Raw genomic sequence first — 20,311 nt, 5'->3', positions numbered from 1 at the left:
CATGGGGCATACAGTACGCAACTAGGCAAGGTTACTAGGTAGCTGACTAGCATAGCTAGCGGGTTCATTTCCTCAATGCATATACGCCTCACAAAGCAGAAAATGGCAAATAATTACCTCATAATGTTCTAAGAAATCAGTATCATCAATGTAAAACATACATACATTTTGAGATCATTTATCTCTTTCTACATTTACAATGTACATATGATCTCAAATAGCTGACAACAATGTCATCACATCCACGCTGAGCTAAGTGTCCAATTTAAGGCGACCTAGCTTGTCGCAAACGCTCAAGCGTAGCTGAAAAGACCTCATCCTCATAAATCCTTAACTAAAGGTCCATCAATAAACAAACATAGTGCTAAATAAACAACCAGAAAAGGAAGCGGTGTGGCGTTTGCCGGCCCCTTTGTGGTGCTTTTTACCTCATGCAGCAAAGGCACGCCACAATACACAGTTGACGCTTCACTCAGGATGGATTATGGACAAATTGATAAAGAGATTGGGAGAAAAAGGGTAGGGGGTGGGGGGTCATCAGAAAGTTAAGACTGAATGAATGATAGACTGTACTATGTTTGAATAATGTGCAGCACAAAATAAGATTTTGCTGACGGAATTAAGATTTGAAGGGGATCGGATTAGCTGCAGTATAATGACGTAGGTGTGTGTGTGTGTGTGTGTGTGTGTGTGTGTGCGTGTGTGTGTGTGTGTGTGTGTGTGTGTGTGTGTGCGTGTGTGTGTGTGTGTGTGTGCGTGTGCGTGCGTGTGCGCGTGTGTGCGTGTGTGTGCGTGTGTGTGTGTGTGTGTGTGTGTGTGTGTGTGTGTGTGTGTGTGTGTGTGTGTGTGCGTGCGTGCGCTGCGGGGTGGGGGTGGTTTGAAGATGCCATGGCTTGTCTAAGACAAAAGTTCTGAATCTAAGAATGAGGGTAGGAATAAAATTTTAACGAGTAACCTTTATTTAAAAGCTTTTGTTTTGCTGCCAGTTGGTTTGCTTGACTTGCGGTTCATCCGTTTCTCCATAATCCATCCATTTGTGAGCAGGATTAGACAAAGGAAAAAAAAAACTGCTGGAACAGGATTTTTTTATGCACTGGCTGGAGTCAAAAGGTCACATACACACAAAAAGGTCCCCCCGCCCCACCCAATAAGGTTTGTGTTGTGTTGCCTGTGCAAAGAAAAGAATAATTCAGTCAAACTCCATATTTTAAAAAGATATATGGTCACCAAGATGTGTTCTTGTTTTCATTTTGAGGACACAAATATGCAGTGCCAAAATGATATATTACTATTTCCACAATTATTAACGCATTCACTGCCAGATGATGTGCAAAAAAATGTGTCCACTCCAGTGCCAGGGTTTTTGTCATTTTCACTCAAATTGCAGGACCCATACAATATTGAGTTTTAGAACTACATAAACATTCAATGCAATGTAAAAAAACCTAGACTCCTTACTTTCATCAGAAAAAAGAGTTAATTGCTAAGTTATATGGGTCTGAAGTTATATGAGCTTGAAATGAAGGCGGCTGTCTAAAATACAATGCGATACATACATACAGACGCTCCCCAATTTATGAACGATGTATGTTCCGAATGGTCGTTTGTAAGGTGAATTCGTTCATAAGTTGTTTCAGTGCTATATTTTGTATGGAATGTATGTTTAAGGCTTGTATAAGTAACCTGTATTGGTTTGTACTGAAAAATAAACATTTAATAAAATATATGCTCTATAAAGATATGTATGTGTACAACTGGAGAGAATACTGCATATGTTACGACAAAAAATGTTTGAATGTACCGTGGTTCGTAACTTAAATGTTCGTAAGTAGGAGAGTGTCCATATCGGTTTATATATCGCTTTAACAACAGCGAAAGCTGGAGAAAAGCGCTAAGATGAAAATGCTGCCCTCTCGTGGACATTGCCAGAGGTCTTACCAGGGCTTTATCGGCACCCCTAAATGAAAAACCAAAACCCGAACAAATTCGGGAATGGCGCTCCACGTCATATTTTCAATTCCTGAATAAATTCGCAGTGAATGACTCAAGTTTTTAGTTTGTTTGTGTTTGTTTATTTGTCTCTAATTAGATATTTGCCCAATGATTTTCCCCATAAGGTTTAGCGAGAATCAACACACAAACATTAAAAAAATCCAATATAAATACCCAATTAGTTTCCAAAAGCAACCTGTACGCATATGCAGCTGTAAAATTCAGATGGTACATTTGTGAGAAATCAAACTTTTTTTTCTCTCTGTCCTGAGCGATGGAAAGTTGTTTTAACTACTTTGTTTCTTGAAATACAAATAAGTACAAGGAGTAGGGGGAAAAAATTGCACTCACTTCAATGGTAACTTGTCAGTCGAGCCAGTGTGCGATTCAAAAGCATAACATCATACTTTGCTCCCCCTTGGCTCATTAAAAAGTGAGGTCTTATCGATCTATCCAAGTGCCAGGTAAGGAAAAGATGTAGATTGAGTGATTAAAAATTGGTTTTCAAGAGGAACAAAAATGAAATAAATATTTTCCAAGGCTGCCAGGCAAAAATCCCTGAAGCCAGTTGCCACGTACAGGAAATGAATAACCAAATAAATAAATAAATTAAAAAATGTTGAATTATAATCAAGGATAGCACTTTTTTTTGGAGGAAATTCTCTTAAAGGACAACCAACGTCACTTTTTGGTGTTTAAACTGACACCAGAAAAACGTTTTATAGCATCTAAAATACCCAAAACGTGCAGTATGATATTTTTATTCAAATGCAAAACACCAATAAAAATGACTTAAAGTGTCCAAAATTTGCACAAAATTGAGCTGCGAATTGGGCATTTTCAGAAAGTCCCGCCCCCAGTTCGTGACGTCACGCCAAGACGTCTTGCATTGCAGGAGAATAAAAACAATGGCTTCAGATTCGGAGAATATGCTTTCTTGTTACACATCCAGTTATGAATATGATTCAAATAGTTCTGAAGAGGAAAGCATACATGTTTGCAATCGATTAAAGAATTTATTTGTGCCATTTTGAGGCAACATTGGGAGAAAATCTCTCACCCAAAAAAAGAGTCACAAAATGGCGACATCCTGTGGCCACCTCCATTTACACAGGCTGATAAATTTCTTATAAGGCGCTTGGACGCCCTCTTCTGGCCTTCTGGCGGCTTTTGGGTGCAACACGAGGTCCCCAGACCAAACAAGTACAGCAAAATACATTGACGTGGTGGAAGGACCGCTACAATGCGTCTTTTTTACGGTCAATGGCGGTCCTTTACTGACGTCACGTATGGACTCGTCACTCAAAAACAAGACTTCCTGAATATACATCGCAAGTCTTAAAACGTAAAATATAGCTATATGCGGTGGAATCTTTCTAAAATACGCTCAGTAGAAGTCATTTGAAGCCATTTTACTAATTATGGACACAACTTGTCCGGAGACGTCGGTTGTCCTTTAAAGTCAATTACAGAGATTTTGGAATCTTGTATTCGTTGCTGATAAGAAGCACTTTTTACAGCGGGGACATTCAAAGAACACTTTGAAGAGAAATTCAGCGACTAAGCAGCACACTCTTTTATGAATGACACATTCAGAAGTGGAGTGTATGAATGGAGTTGCCGAAAACCACAGAAAAACGGGATAATAATGTCAGCAGTGTCTTTCAATCAAACGGATTCAAACCAAATTGTGCCCGGACGGGAACTGCCTTTGGTGTTGGAATAAATCATCAAGCCAAAGATACATCGCTAATGTTCACTTGACAAAAAAAAGATAACATCCTTCACTGCCATCTTTGTAACTTGTGAAGAAGAGCCTGTCCATTGTTTTGTCCTCTTTTCTGAACAAAGTGTACAGATGGTTGATTGTTGAATAGCTGGAAAATATTGTCATTATGTGGTGTCAAGAGTATTTTTTTTCAGTCAAGGCTTTTTTTTTTCATTACAAAATATTGTGGAAACCGTCAGTAGTGCCCAGCGATATTTTTGAATGTGTTTTTAACCGTTTGCTTTCTACAATGCCCTCATGAAAGGGAACGCAGAACCACAAAGATCTCGTCGCTTCACATTTCTGCCCCCGTGTAATAACATGTACATTTATTTATTTATTTATTTGTCAATGTATGTATTTATTTATTTATTTATTTGTATGTTTATTTGTGTATTTACTTCTTTTCATGTTTGTTTCTTTCTTTGTGGGTGTATTTATGCATTCATTTATTTGTTTATTTGTATGTTTATTTATGTATTTAGTTATGTATGTATTTATGTATTTATTTATTTGTTTTTTGTTTATTTATTGTGTGTTTATTCATTTATTTATTTATTAATGTATTTATTAATGTGTTTATTTACAGTATTTTATTATGTATATATTTATTTATGTGCATGTTTGTGTATTTACTTATTTTCATGTTTGTTTCTTTCTTTCTTTGTGGATGTATTTATGCATTCATTTATTTGTATGTTTATGTATTTAGTTATGTATGTATTTATGCATTTATTTATTTGTTTTTTTGTTTATTTATTGTGTGTTTATTCATTTATTAATGTATTTATTTCTTAATGTGTTTATTTACAGTATTTTATTATGTATATATTTATTTGCATGTTTATTTGTTTATTTATGTTGTTTATTTATTTATTTATTTACGAATTTATTTATTTATTTATTTGTTTGTTTGTTTGCTTGATTTTTTGTATTGATGTATTTATGTATTTGTGTATTTAGGTATTTATGTATGCATGTATGCATGTATGTATGTATGTATGTATGTACAGTAAAGTCTCGTTATATCGATATTCAAGGGAGTCCGAAAAAATATCGATATAACCGGGACTATCGATATATCCGACCCTGTTTGCATGTAATTTTCTCCGTGCGTGCATAGAAATAGTATCGATATAACCGGGACTATCGATATATCCGATATCGATATAACGAGACTTTACTGTATGTATGTATGTATGTGTGTGTGTGTGTGTGTGTGTGTGTATGTATTTATTTATTTATTTATTAATGTATTTAGTTTTTTTGTTTATTTATTTGTGTGTTTATTTATTTGTGTGTTATTTATTTATTTATGTGTTTATTAACAGTATGTATGTATTTATTTATATATTTATTTATTTGCTAGCGCAGTACATACATGATAGCTGTCCATGTTAAGTGCTTTGTTACAGCTTCAGCTGTTGTTAAAGCACAATATGAATCAAGATGTACTGTATCATTCCTGGCAATTTTGAGTGTTAACTTGCAAAGATAAAAGAGCGGCTCAAAACACTCGCCGTGAATTGCACACTGGAGTATGATCGCCTTTCGTGCGCTGTGTCAATAACAAACAACAGGGCACTGCTTTTCAGTGGGCTAGGAAGACGAGAGTGTGTGTCTTAATAGAGAAACACACAGCGCTGAATGCATAACTACGGCAATAATGTTAACAAGCTTGTGAGCGACCTCTCCGCAGTGTAACCGGCAACCTGGTGAAATAAGGAGACAAGCTCAATCGGAAATGTACCAAGGGGCCAATGATGTGCGGCCATTGTGTCCGTAGCAGTGCGAAAGTGGCTGACGCTTGTAATGAGCCCCATCTGTTTTCTTAATTAGCCCGAAATGAGTCATTTTCAGACGACATCTGCCATGTCCTCCTGTGGGACGAGCTTGACTTCATCTTTATTCTCCCATGAAAGAAACCTGAAATGACATTTTGATAATGGCCTTGGTGCTCTGGGTCAAATATGACAACAGGTGGCCATGAGCCTTCAGTATTTGTGGAGAGTGTTGTTTTTTCATCGACTACTTACGAACATCTCTTCATTAGATTTTTTTCAAGTTATGACACGTCTCCACAGAAAAATAGTCCCTCGTTATGAAGTGAATTTCAAGATACAAAATACAATACAGTGTTACCTTGGCTCACGAACTGAATTGGTTTCCAGAGTCTGTAAGGTGAAAAGTGTGTATCTCAAAAATAATTTCCCATAGCAAACCATTAAAATGAGAATAATCCGTTCCCAGGATAATCCGTCCCCATAAAACATAATTTTCTACTTTCTAATTCTCTAAGCCTTAAAACTACACAAAATGTACCTTATTTTATGTATAATAAATGTGCTATCGTATTATAATTAAAGAATTAAACTATACTATATAATAAAGTCGCTTTATTTACCTTTGTGATGGTCGTTGATGGCATCATCAAGCATTAAACACTTCATGAGTAAATGTCGCCGTGCAAGTTATTTGTGGAGCCTGATTGATGGGATATTTTAACCTTGCAGTCTCCACTCTGCCTTTGAACTATCAAATCTATTTCTCACTGTCTCTTTGTCGTCTGCCTGTCTCTTTAAACCCCCCACCCCTCACTGCTGCGTTCTTGACCAATCACACTGTTTTAACCGAAGACTGGGGGCGGGGAATAGAGGACCAAAAAAGGTCGGCTGGCATTTTCTTTTTTTTTTGGGGGGGGGGGACAACGGCCTCACTCTCTCTCTCTGTAAACCCCCCCTCACTGCTGCGTTCTTGACCAATCACGTGGCTTTAACCGAAGACTGTGGGCTGGGAATAGAGGACAAAACAAGTCAGCTGCCATTTTCTTGTTAGGAGAACGGGCTCGTACGCGAACGACACATCACTCATTGTGGCAGCTGTGTGTATATCCCGAAAAATAGTTCTTATGCCAAGGTAAAATTTTCATAAATTTAACGTTCGTAAACTGAAAAGTTCATAAGCCAGGGGGTTTGTAAACCGAGGTATCACTGTATATCCACAGTGGACATAAAATTAACATAAAATTAAAGCCTTGATTTTCTTCAAAAGTGAACCCTGCGCCTTATACACTGGTGCGCCTTATACAGGTAACATCTGACTTACGACCGAGTTCCATTCCGAACAAACGATCGTAAGTCGAAATCCATTCAAAATGTTGAATAGAGATTCAACTCAAGGTAAAATTTTCATAAATTTAACATTCGTAAATCGAAAAGTTCGTAAGCCAAGGGGTTCGTAAACCGAGGTATCACTATACAGTAAATATTGTTTTTTTTATAGCGCTTTAACAACAGCTGAAGCTGGAACAAAGCGCCTAACATGGACAACTATCCAATATAGGAACTAACGCATTGACAAAGATAGTAGAAAGCACCAGAGCGTAAAGCCAAGATCAAGTCGGAATAATGCTGAGTTGAATGTCAAAGAGTACAAGGTGAAAAATACAATCTGGCCCGCTTGTCTTGTGTCTGATTTTTCTGAACGCAACATACTCATAGCTGCTCTGCCATTGGCTATTACCTGGCTTCATCCCGGCATCCCATTGGCTAAGAGGGACTTCTGCCAAATGTGTCTTTGTGGGTTGATAGCGAGATAAGGCCCATGGGATATTCCAATAGTTTTAATTAAACGTGAATCACTCAAAAAAGGTTTCGCCAGTCGGGTAATCGCTCGCTATGCTGATGTTTTGCCCTCTACATTTTCAAACCAACGATGATGCTGTTAAAAATGATATCAACATTGTTAATCGAACAACACCCTCTTTCAATATCCAATACTGAACATCCCGAACTTCAAGTAAGAGACAGTGATGAAATCATGAAAAATCCACAAGCACATCAACACGCCATCAAGGACGGAGGTGTGAAAACTTAGCACCGAAGAGGGACGGAGGGATGAAAGGACGACGGATGGAAGATGGAAGAGGAAGGTGATTTCTGCCGCCTGTGAGCCTGCCATCTGTGTCCAGACTGTTTATGCAAGCCACCGCTCAACACGGCGGGACCTTGCAGAAGACATCCAAGGCCCAAGACAAAACATCTGCAAGGAGTGATGGTGAAAAAAAACATGGACGAATTCCCATTTGTAAATCTTTTTTTGTATCGTTTGAGGTGGAGGTAAACAAACTCCTATACATATTCTCTACATATTCTCTGTCGTTTTATCTCCTCTTTTATTATTTATAATTTTATCTGTGGTTTTATTGAGCGTGTTTTGTGATTGTCAAAATAATAATAATAATACATTTTATTTCAAGCGCCTTTCAAAACACCCAAGGACACTTTACAATAAAAACAATAAAACAAAGCACATAACAATAAAACCATAAGTAAAATGATACATAATAAAATAGCAGATAGTGTCATTGGGAGCTTTAAAGGGCACTTATAAATGTAATGTATTATTATTATTATTATTATTATTATTATTATTATTATTATTATTATTATTATTATTGTTATTGTTCTTGTTAGTATTGTTATTACTGCTATTATTATTATTATATTATTATTATTATTATTATTATTGTTATTGTTATTATTATTCTTGTTCTTGTTATTATTGTTATTACTGCTATTATTATTATTATTATTATTATTATTGTTCTTGTTAGTATTGTTATTACTGCTATTATTATTATTATTATTATTATTATTATTATTATTATTATTAAGATTATTGTGATTGTTGTGAGTATTGTGATTATTATGGTTACTATGGTTATTATTTTTTTATAATAATAATAATAATAATAATTATTATTATTATTATTATTTTATTATTGTTATTATTTTTGTTATTGTTGTTGCTATTATTATTATTACTATGAGTGTTACTATTATTGTTATTATTATTGTTACTATTAATGTGACTATTATTATTATTATTATTATTATTATTATTATTATTATTATTATTATTATTAGTACTGTCATCACCTAGTGAAAACAATCATTGTTGCAAAAAAAAACAACAAGGAGGTTACGGAGGTGTCTGTTTTGTCATTTGAATCGCAACCAAGCAGAAAAGCACAGCCGGCAGTTTGAGGCAAAAAAAAAGGCGCAACAAGACAGAAGCAAGTGAATTGCTGTCACACATAGCGAAGCTCATGAAGGGAGGAGGGCGGACAATGAACGAGCGAGGCAGAGGCAGCGGGAGAGTGACCACGGAGACCGATATTAGTAAGAGCTGACAGGGCTGTCGTGTCTTGGCAGTGCCAAGCTCCACTCCGGAGACGTCTTGCGCAGACACACAGACTCTCCTTCACATGCAGAATAGAAAAGACCAGAATGTCCGCAGAGAAATGCGTTGGTAGCAGGGAAAAATCTGTGTCAAATATAGTTCTAGCACCAAAGTAGCGAGAAAAGTGCATTGAACTCAATACACATATGTATTAAAAAAAGTTGTCTAATGACAGTTTGGTCTTCACAACACCGACACACTCCCGACACCGAATGGTCGTGCCGGGAGTCCTTTTGACTGGCACTGATTGGCTCCCATGACTGTTTCGAATGGGGATGTTTCCAAAATGGGGGTCTCTATAATTGAGTGAAAGGTGTTTTGCAAAATCAAGAAAACTAGTCATTCATTCATTCATTCATTCATTCATTCATTCATTCATTCATTCGTTTACCTGTGCATTTGTTTATTTATTTATTTATTTATTTATTTACATGTGTGTTTATGTATTTATTTATTTACCTCTGTGTTTGTTTATTTGTTTAGTTATTTACATGTGTGTTTATTTATTTATTTACATGTGGGGTTGTTTCTCTATTTATTCATTTATTGAATGTGTTATTTATTCATCTATTCATTTATTCATTTATTTGTTTATTCATTTATTTGCATACCTGTGTGTTTGCTTATTTATTTGTTTATTTATGTAATGTGTTTAGTTATTAATCTATTTTATTGACATGTGTTTATTTATGTATTTATTTGTGGATTTATTTATTTATTTATTGTTGTATTATTGTATTAATTAATTAATTTATTTATTGATGTATTTTTGTATTATTTTTACCCAGTTGTTTATTTATGCATTTATTGAATTTGTTTATTTATTTATCTATTCATTTATTAATTCATTTATTATTTGTTTATTTATTTCTTTGTTTATTGACTTATGTATTTATTTATTTATTTATTTATTTGTTGTATTTTTTTTAACAGAACACCCCTCGACCCTCAACTGGTTGCCAGCGAATCGCAGGGCACACAGATACGAACAACCACTTAGGGACAATTTTGGGTGAAACATTAACCTGTTATGTGTGTTTTTGGAACCCGGAATACCCAAAGAAAAGCCACACAGGCACGAGAGAGACCATGCAAACCCCAAACAGGAAGGTCAGAGCTGGGATTGAACCCACTACCGACCGTATTGTGTGAATGAGAATGAGACTTTTATCCCAGGGGTGTTGGGCAATGTTATTAAAAGGTTTTTGGGAGGGAGGAGGGGGGGGGGCTTGCATCAGCTAAATGGCATTTCCATTCATTTCAATATGATTAGCCCCACTGTCCTCTTCCGCCAGAGTCGTAGAACCATCGATGTGGCTTTATTTGCTGGCCTTTGCGCTTGTGATTTTTAAAGGCTACTCTGCTTACGCTGCTGACTTTATGACGGAAGCGGAATGCCACAGCGGATTATCATCAACCTTTGCTTTACCCGCACATTTGATCAACGTACAATGTTTAACATCAGTGAAAAGCAGGCGTTGATACCATTGCGTTTCAATGATTCTTGGACTATATTTGAATAATTGAAATCATTTGGAGATGACAAGATTGATTCCAAAAAGGAAGCCAAGGTTTGTGAATAAATCTGCTGGGGAACAGTCATGCATGTTAAGCAGTCTATCGGGTAGATGGAGCAAAGCAACGAAGAGAGAAGAGGCCATTTATATTTCAGTACAGACAGAAAGTAAACTCACTGGAGAGAGCAAAAAGGAGTTAGAATAACTCCCACCCGGGGGAGGAGGCTGTGATCCTGGAGTTGGAAAAGGCAGGCAAGCGGCTTTACAGGGGGGCCGATGGAAAGCGTCCTCATCTCTAAGCGGCTAGGGGTCAAGTGGCGCTCATGGCTGGGACGAGCAGATAGGGACGTTTGGGATAGGGAACAAGCAGGGGGAAAGTTTCCAACCAGGTGGTTGGCTTCATTCCCCAATTCGGTTAACATGACGAAATGTCAGGAAGAAAAATCAGGGGAAACTCAAAAGTAATATTTTTTGGGGGGTGGCGGAGGCGGGAGGGAGGGTTCGTGTGTCACAGCCAAAGCCGTAACCACGAGCACGGTGATTCAAAGTTCATGCGTCATGAGGGCTTCGTTTCAGATGGAAAACCACAAAGAATAAAAGCTGACGTGTCTTTTTTTTGGGAGAACCCCCCCCTCAAAAAAAAAGGATCTTTGAAGTGGCTCCTGGAAACAAATGTTGGTGAAAGACGGATGTGTGACCATCTGAGTAATATAAATACTAAAATGAATCATAAAAAGTGATGCCATTAAATTGCCATCATGCAATTTGTGGGCTTTCCAACTAGATAGAGAAGTTATAGTCCAATTAAAATGGGATGAAGCCTTCCAAATTGCAGAGAAGAATTATATTTGTGGTTTATAATCTACAAATACACCTCTTCCGTGTGTTTTTTTTTCTCTTCCTGTCTAAATAGAAACACAAGAAGGTAGTGTGTTGACATTTCGACCAACTGATGCGCTTTGCATGTTGGGAAGGAGCAAATTTTAGGCCGTGCTGTTTGTGGAAGTGACAGAGAGTCTTCACCGCATGCGAGTACGTGCACACTTGGCATTTAGTTGGAAGGGAAACTTTATAAAATAAATTTGAATTGGGAGTTCAATGTTTAGGCTTTGTAGTTTGGGTGTGTATATTTATGGTTACTTAGTAGTTATGGATGTCAAAATGCTTGTACAGTGATACATTGGCTTACGAACTTAATTGGTTCCCAGACAGAGTGTGTATCCCAAAAATTAATTTCCCATTGGAAACCATTAAAATGAGAATAATTCATTCCCATTTTCTACTTTATAATTTTCTAAGCCTTAAAACTACACAAAATATACCTTATTTTATGTATAATAAATGTGCTATGGTATTATAATTAAATAAATAAACTGCACTGTATAATAAAGTCGTTTTATTTACCTTTGTGATGGTCGTTGATGGCTTGATGGAATGGAGTGGCCGGTTTCATCAGCATTAAACACTTGATGAGGGACGTAGCCATCTTCTTTCACCATCTTGAGGAATGATCCCTTGTAGGTGCTTTCTCTGCGATAATATTACCATGTTCCTCATCAATTGTGTTCTGTTTAGCTGGGTTGATAGCTTTTTGCATCAAGTGTACAGATGGCCTGTGTGGGTTATTTGTGGAGCCTGATTGATGGGAATTTTAACCTTACAGTCTACACTCTTTTGAACTATCAAAGTTGAAACTCTCTCTCTGTAGTCTGCCTGTCTCTTTAATGTTTAAACCACCTCCCCTCACTGCTGTGTTCTTGACCAATCACGTGGCTTTGGCCGAACACTGGGGTTGGGGAATAGAGTATAAAAAAATGTTGGCTGCCATTTATTTTTTCTGAGAATGGCTTCACTCTCTCTCTGTCTGTAACCCCCAGCCCCTCACTGCTGCGTTCTTGACCAATCACGTGACTTTACCAAAACAGGAGAATGGGCTCGTTCACGAACGACACAACACTCATTGTGGCAGCTCTGTGTGTATCCCGAAAAATAGTTCTTATGCCAAGGTAAAATTTTACATAAATTTAACGTTCGTAAACCGCAAAGTTCGTAAGCCAAGGGGTTTGTAAACCGAGGTATCAATTAACATAAAATTAAAGCCTTCATTTTCTTCAAAAGAGAACCCTGCGCCTTATACAGGTAACATCTAAATTACGACGGAGTTCCACTCCGACCAAACGGTCGTAAGTCAAAATGGTCGCAAGTCGAAATCCTCAGAGGCTAAATGACTCGCAAACTCCCCCATCTGGTGCCATCACACGGTCGATTGCTGTGCGAGAGTGAGATGCTGGCTCGCCAAAATTGTCGTACACGTTGCCGGCCTGCTAGCGCGTTGCAGTGCCAGGCGTAGAATCAAAATTTTAAAAATGGAGGTCGTGGTCATAAGTACGGGTGGTCGTAAGTCGAGCTGGTCGTAAGTCGGATGTTACCTGTATATGAGGTCATGTTGAGCAAAAACTCAGCAACATGTAGTGTGCGGTCCATGGTGGAATATATAAAACGTAACCCCAGCCTTTGCTGTAGCGTCTTATAATGTGGTGTGCCTTATATTTGGAAAACGTATATATATTTACATATTATTTTTGGATAACGTTTTTCATTCATTGAAGATGCACCTTATACTCCAGTGCGCCTTATATGGAAAAAGTTTTTAAACACACTTCATTGGGGGTGCGCCTTATACTCCGGTGCACCTTATACCTCGGAAAATACAGTAATGGAATAAGTGGTAAAATGTTTTTTTTTAATGAAAAACACATTAATGACAATATTTGAATGAAAAATATGGATATAATATACTGTAAATTGAAAAAAAACAATATAAAAATGTTTAATTATATATTTACAGTAAAGTCTCGTTATATCGATATCGGATATATCGATAGTCCCGGTTATATTGATACTATTTCTATGCACGCACGGAGAAAATTACATGCAAACAGGGTCGGATATATCGATAGTCCGGGTTGTATCGATATTTTTTCGGACTCCCTTGAATATCGATATAACGAGACTTTACTGTATATATATATATATTTTTTGGATAACTTCATTCATTGAAGAAGTGCCTTGTACTCCGGTGCGCCTTATATATGGAAAACGTTTGAAGACACACCATTCATTGGGGTTGGTCCTTATACTCCGGTGCGCCTTATACACCGGAAAATACGGTACTCATTGTTGTTCTTATTTTGTTCCGCGCAAGTCATGTTTTGGTTATCCGGTTTCACACAAAAGGGCAAAGTACACACAATTGAGTTGCAGCACTTGGACCACTGCAGACTGCAAGCGGCATCAAAACAGAGCCTTGTTATATACAACAGAATTTCGGAATAGTGTGTTTCTCATTAAATTGTACGAGTGCACCTCATACGCGAGGCATCACGGGTTCAATTTGCGGAACAACAAAAAAACAACATCGCATACTCGCTAACGACTGAACATCTCAATGGCAAAGTGCGCGCATCGGTCTCATACACGAATACAGCGGCAGTGATTACAGCGCATCTTCAACCACAAAATCCAACCGGTTCGCCGAATCCGCCCCCGCCAATTCCCTCCTCCTCCCAAACTTAGCTTCCATATACTCACTCAAACGGTGCAACGCGTTCACCTTGTGGACTTGGTCTTACTTTGAAATGCAAATGAGTGCCCATGACCGCGTTCAAGCAGCACTCAACAAACTCGGCACTCAGAAGGAACACGGTGAAAAGGACTTGAAATTGGAAGGGGCATCCAATTTTCTCACACTCAAAATGGAGACCGTGCTAGGACTGCGTTCTCATTTGTATCAATTTAGCTAGGAACCCAAAAAGACATTTTTCGCATGGCGGATTAGAAACATTCCTGCAATCACATAAATTAATAAATATATTGAAAAACATGGTCGTTACACCAAGACTGATCCAACCTGGGGTTGATGATCATTATCAACTGACTAATCCGATTATTTGTCCTATTCGTACTTTCTGTTCTACATCTCTGTCGTACAGGAGTGGTCCATCGAGGAAAAGGTTTCTTCAGCCTTCATCTGTACTTCTTTGAAGGTGTCTGCTGTTTTGCTCCTCATCCAAGAAGCTTCATCAGCGAGCTAAAATGTTGCTAGTAGCTCTGGTCCTATATGTATATCCCTGCTGTCCAGAGGTGGCGGTGCAAGACCTCTGCTTTGATAGGTCCATGCTTTAAGGTTGGGGGGAGCAGAGGACTATTCCCTGAAGCTAAACTGATTACTTCTTTTGTCCTGACTGATTATGGTCTATGACTGGCCCTGATTGCACCATTCGCCCTGGTATCACCTCATCAGCATGACTAAACCTACGTAGAAACGATCTGCTGTAAGCACGAACCAAATTGAACCTCACACCATCATGGCGATATAGTGAAGGGTTTTGCTGTTTTATAAAAATAGCTTATTTTATTCCCCTTTAGTACCATCTATTTTCTTTTGGTAAGATTTTAACCTGATTGTTGTTAAATGAGTGGTTTGAGCTTTTAGGTGCATAGGTATTTTAGATGCGATAAAACGTTTTTCTGATGTCAGTTAGGAAACAAATAAAATGGTGTTGGTTGTCCTTTAACAAACTGCTCTGTCAAGAACAGACTGCGAGTACTTTAGTTTGCCTCCTCATCATCGCAGATCAGACAAACAAAACTCACCGCTTGGTCGCAACGTGAGTCTGTGATTGAAGCTTGTCGTTGTCTCCGTTTGTCCATCTGTCCTGCATGCTGTTGAGCTGTGATGCCCCAACTAGCGACTGCAGGTGGTTGGAGGCAGGGAGAGGCAATTGCAGATTTTAAAAAAGTTATTTGTGATAGAAGTGAATGAAGGCATGCAGATACTGATTACAGTGGTGCCTTGAGATACAAGTTTACTTTGTTGATTAAATGGTATCAAACGTGAATCGTTCCTTCAAAAAGAGCCGATGCCCAAAAACAAAGTTGTAGTATTTCCAATCACTATGCCATTGTAGTTTGGCTAAAAAACAACACCCAAAAAACAGAAATAAAAAAATGAAACAAAAAATCAGCAACATTACAGGCAGCAATAATATGACTTTTTTTGCTTCAATGCAATGGACATTTTGCGGCTCCTCGTGGAGTGTGTCTTGGCCACCCGAAATCAATCTAACACAGACATACAGATGCGCCCCTACTTACGAACATTCGAGTTACGAACATTCAAGTTACGAACAACGGTACATACGAACATTTTTGTAGTAACATATGTTGTCTTCTCTCCAGTTGTACATGTAGATATCTTTATAAAGCATAGATTTTATTAAATATTTATTTTTCAGTACAAACAATACAGGTTACTTATACAAGGCTTAAACATACGTATATAAATTTTAAACATACTGTAAAGTGTCCTCGAGGGTTTTGAAAGGCGCTTATAAATTAAATGTATTTTAATTATTATTATATTATTATTATTATTATTATTATTATTATTATTATTATTATTATTATTATACATTCCATCCAAAATATAGCACTGAAGCAACTTATGAACAAATTCACCTTACGAACGACCATATCTCGTTCTGAAGTTGGGGAGCGTCTATTTTTGGATATGCAGGGAAACAGTCAAAGCTTCTGAGCCAGCTGCAGTCCTATAGGTCGTTCCTTGGAGGAATAAAGAAGATATGCTTGTGAGTATTTTTACATTGTCTGTTTACATGCGTATCATCCACCGTTTGTGTGCAAACAGCCATCGCGACACTGATACCTTTCGTTAACCACTCTGAGATTTTTCTGAGGCAAAGGCTGGTGGTTTTTTTTCTTCCAAAACACAATGTGTAATTGCCCATGTTTAATTTGACAGTAAACTGGTCGTGATCCATTTACCATTATTCCTACTTGATGTTATAAGCCACGAAAGTAAAACAAAAAAAAAAAGGTCAGATTAAAACGGTTCATCTTCTGAAAACCTTGTCAATCAGGCACCACTGTATTTGGAAAGTCTAGGGACACTCAACTCTTTACACTAGATGAGTGTCAAAGTAGGCAGGGGACACCCTGAACTGGTTGCCAGCCAATCGCAACCATTCACATTTCCGCCAAGGGACAATTTGGAGTGCTCAATCAGCCTGCCATGCATGTTTCTGGTATGTGGGAGAACACCGGAACACCTGGAGAAAACCCACACAGGCACAGGGAGAATGTGCAAACTCCACACGGGAAGGTCAGAGCTGGGACCGAAACTATGACATTTCTACTGTGAGGTTGATGTGCGAACCACTCAAGCGCCAGTGCTGCCAGTCAGGAAATTGTTTGGGGAAAATGGCCATTATATACATTGTACTCATTCACTCAAAAAAACACCCTATCACATCCACACAGCTATCAGAATTTCCATTGCTTACACTAATGGGAAATAAACTACTTTCACGAAAGAAAAAAAAAACAGCGTGACCTCCACATCAGATTTTACGCTCTTCATTGCAAAATGACTTCATTTGCCTTTTAAATTGGACTATGAATTCGATTTCCTTTTAATACTTGCATGACGCTTTTTTTCCCTCCCATAAAAAGTGATGTTTTATTCACGGACAAAAAACACGAATAAGCCGAAGGGGAAAATCTTGCTTTAAAATGGTTTTACTGACAAAACATCTGAAATGACATTTTTACAACAGATCAGCTAGGAAAATATGACACAAATTCACATTTAGCTTTCTTTAATGAAAGGTGTCTTGTCTTCTGGTTTTTCTTACAAATCTACTTTTAGCTGTCAGCAAGACACTATTTAAATGTGTGTGTGTGTGTGTGTGTGTGTGTGTGTGTGTGTGTGTGTGTGTGTGTGTGTGTGTGTGTGTGTGTGTGTGTGTGTGCGTGTGCGTGTGTGTGTGTGTGTGTGCGCGTGCGTGTGTGGTTTACAATGATCAAGTCAGGGAATCCAGTTGGCCTTGCACAATTTCAAGCTGTAAAAAAAAGACAAGGTTGAATAAGAATGGCTGGCATCTGTCTCTCACAAACACACACGTATACACAAACACACACACACACACACACACACACACATACACACACAATTATACACTGACCTTGTTGTAGAACTCAAGCAGCTCCTGGTGGTTGAACTCAACAAAAACATTTTCCCCAACCTTGGGAGAGAGAAAAGACACAGAGAGGGCACTAAACTAAACGATATTAGAAGTAATAAGTCTGGCATTTGGACAATTTTTGGCGGTCTTCTTGCACTTTCCAAAAAAAATTTAATATTACGCCGCTGTGGTCAGACTGCACTCGCCTCCAACTTGTCATCTATTAGTGTGATGCAAAATACACAGAGAGCAGAGCCAAGCCATTTTGCATTTGCACATTGTTTTTGCTCAGCGTTAAAGATATCGAATATGCTTTAAGTGGCCTGTGGGAAAAGTGAGATTTCTCAAAGTGGATAGAAAAAGTCTACACACCCCTGTTCAAATATATTTTTCTTTTTTTTTCTTTTTGGGTGATCGATCGCAGGATAAATAAAAAATGACTGCCGTATTTTCCGGTGTATAAGGCACACCCAAAAGCCTTATACATCGGAAAATACGTTACATACCCATGTTCAAAAAAGTTGTTGGGGTAACTTTATGCAAATTGAGAGCAGCACAAGTAGTTTCAAAACATTTTCCACCATTAATGCGACATGAACAACTCAATGGAAAAATGTGAAATATTTGAAAGAGGTGCCGTAAAATAAACAAATAAGATAATGTGATTGCACAAGTGTGCACACCCGCCTATGAATGGGTGGTGTGGTTCGGAAATGAGTGATTGAGGAAAAACAATTTATATGAAACCATTTATTTTGACCTCAGTTTTTTTCTTTGCCATTAAAACAGTAGTGTGTAGACTTTATTGATCACATGATCATGCATTATGATGCATGATCATGCAGTAATTTCCCACATGACCCATATACACAAGAAACACGTGAAATTTAACAGCAACTGTGTACATTCTCTTTCTGGGTCAGATTTAACCTATTTCCACTGAAGTGGATTTTAAATACACTTTATTGTGTTAAATCAAGAAAATAGGAAGAAATGGTGACAAGGCTGAGATCATGAAACTATCCATGGCAAAAATATGTGTGTATTTTTTTTTGGAGGGGGGGGGGGTCAGTGTCCAAGAGGACATAAAATCGAACAATACATTTTATGATTGATGTTTTTATCTGGAAACAAGTTGTGTAATACATGGGGGCCGGCGGGGAGGAGTGTGGGGACGATAGCACTTTCCCTTGTCTCTGAAATGCGGATTGATGATGACATGTGCACTTTATTGTTCATGTCTGTAAGGCCATTGATATATTTTGAAAATATCTGTTGGTTATAATTTGACAGGGACAATGATAAAGAGGATTTTCTAAGCATTGTGACACGGCAAACAAACAAAATGTACTTTTTTTAGTTTTGTTTCCAAAAAGCATGCTCCTTGCCCCAAGCGAGACTTGTTTTCCTACAGACAGTGGCACACGCACACACACACGTACACACACTCACAGGTTTGAAGTCTTTAAGCGAAATTTGCCCACAGGGACCACATTTAGGTCCCCATGTGTAAATGAGTGCCCAAAGGACTGTATGCAAGTCCTCACCGTTTTGAAAAACAAGACACACACAGGCACATACAGGTTTGAAGTCTTGAAGAGCAATTTGCCCATGGTGACCACATTCTAGGTCCTCATGTGTAAATGAGTCCCCAAACGTTGGTATGCAAGTCCCCACCGTGTTGAAAAACGAGAACACACACACACATGTAAAGGTTTGAAGTCTTTAATAGCAATTTGCTTGCAGGAATCACATTATAGGTCCCCATGTGTAAATGAGTCCCCAAAGGTCTGTATGCAAGTCCCCATAGCGTCACAAAAACGACAATACACACACAAACACGGAGCGCATTCTTTAATGGAGATAACTAAGGGCGACCATCAGTGAGGTGTCATCTTCACACCATCAGAATTGAAGGCTGAGAAAAAATTCCACCATCTGAAACGTCGTCAGTGTGACACGGCTCTTTCTCATTCTTGTCAAAGGAGCTTTGAAAGATGTGAACGGAATAGTACAGATTGTGAGGGGCCGTCTCAAAGCTAAAGTGTGCCCTGTGTCATCCAAAGTACCATCGATAAAAGCAACAAAATAGTGGCAAGACACTGAGACGGGAAGAAAACACACATACACACCCAAAAAGGGAAAATTGCTTCAAGTCACAAAAAGCCTCCACATCAGTTGCCACGATTTGTAGTTTGAAAGCTTGGTGAAGACGAAACATGACTTCCAGGCTCCAAACTAACTGATGTGGGTGGTTGGGTGCTGGGAGATGACATGTCACAGCAAATAAACGACAGATATATTAATTAGAAGCAATGTCAAAAGTTCATAAAGGAGTGTGCATGGGGGAGGAAACGTTATCTCTTTATCAAAGCCCCTCAAAGACACTCTCGGCTGCGCAGCAGAGGGAGAATGTAGGCCATGGATGAATTAAGTGATTGCCGAGGGAGCGCCACAAGGACAGCCTGTGTAACGCTACTTATTCATTTGTTGTGTCGTTGCGCGTAACTCAACTCGGAAAACACATTGGTGAGGCTACGGGAGCGGTGATATTGTTTTTTTTTATTTTACAAGATGAAGAGAGAGACACCTATTTGAGTTAATAAGGTGGGGAAGATGACATGTGGCTAATCGCAAATAAAGTCTGAAAAAAATCTGACACGCCCAAAGAGAAGTCGGTGGATAACAGTTTGGGCAAGACTGCCCAGGCAATGGCGAGTGTGCATACAGACACTGTTGTTTTT

The 20,311-nt window shown here is 38.2% G+C and overlaps 2 protein-coding genes across 8 annotated transcripts in view; both read right to left on the bottom strand.

The window, feature by feature from the left end:
- The window catches only part of LOC148898947 (uncharacterized), a 45,262-nt gene extending 29,027 nt beyond the window's left edge, over positions 1-16,235 (bottom strand). For 6 of the 7 annotated variants that reach the window (XR_016114673.1, XM_088993970.1, XM_088993966.1 and 3 more), the window contains exons 1-2: positions 16,042-16,235; positions 15,178-15,275 (exon numbers count right to left, since the gene is read on the bottom strand). Coding sequence is in view for 5 of the 7 variants with exons in the window: in XM_088993970.1 (XP_088850096.1) it covers positions 15,178-15,234 (57 nt within the window). In the remaining 2 variants the exon portion in view is untranslated. Of the gene's footprint in view, positions 1-5,510; positions 5,687-15,177; positions 15,276-16,041 lie in introns of all 7 variants that reach the window. The other variant, XR_016114672.1, reaches the window with a different exon arrangement.
- An 870-nt stretch (positions 16,236-17,105) lies between these two features.
- Positions 17,106-20,311, bottom strand: part of commd10 (COMM domain containing 10) — a 57,955-nt gene continuing 54,749 nt past the window's right edge. Inside the window, exons 6-7 of the mRNA XM_088993959.1 lie at positions 17,568-17,627; positions 17,106-17,444 (exon numbers count right to left, since the gene is read on the bottom strand). Of these exons, the coding sequence (XP_088850085.1) occupies positions 17,406-17,444; positions 17,568-17,627 (99 nt within the window). The 3' untranslated portion in view covers positions 17,106-17,405. The remainder of the gene's footprint in view (positions 17,445-17,567; positions 17,628-20,311) is intronic.

Source organism: Hippocampus bargibanti, linkage group LG04, assembly GCF_051943395.1.
Source record: "Hippocampus bargibanti isolate YZ-2025 linkage group LG04, ASM5194339v1, whole genome shotgun sequence".
NCBI lineage: Eukaryota > Metazoa > Chordata > Actinopteri > Syngnathiformes > Syngnathidae > Hippocampus > Hippocampus bargibanti.
The sequence above is the reverse complement of the archived record's forward strand: the minus strand, read 5'-3'. Positions and strand labels throughout refer to the sequence as shown.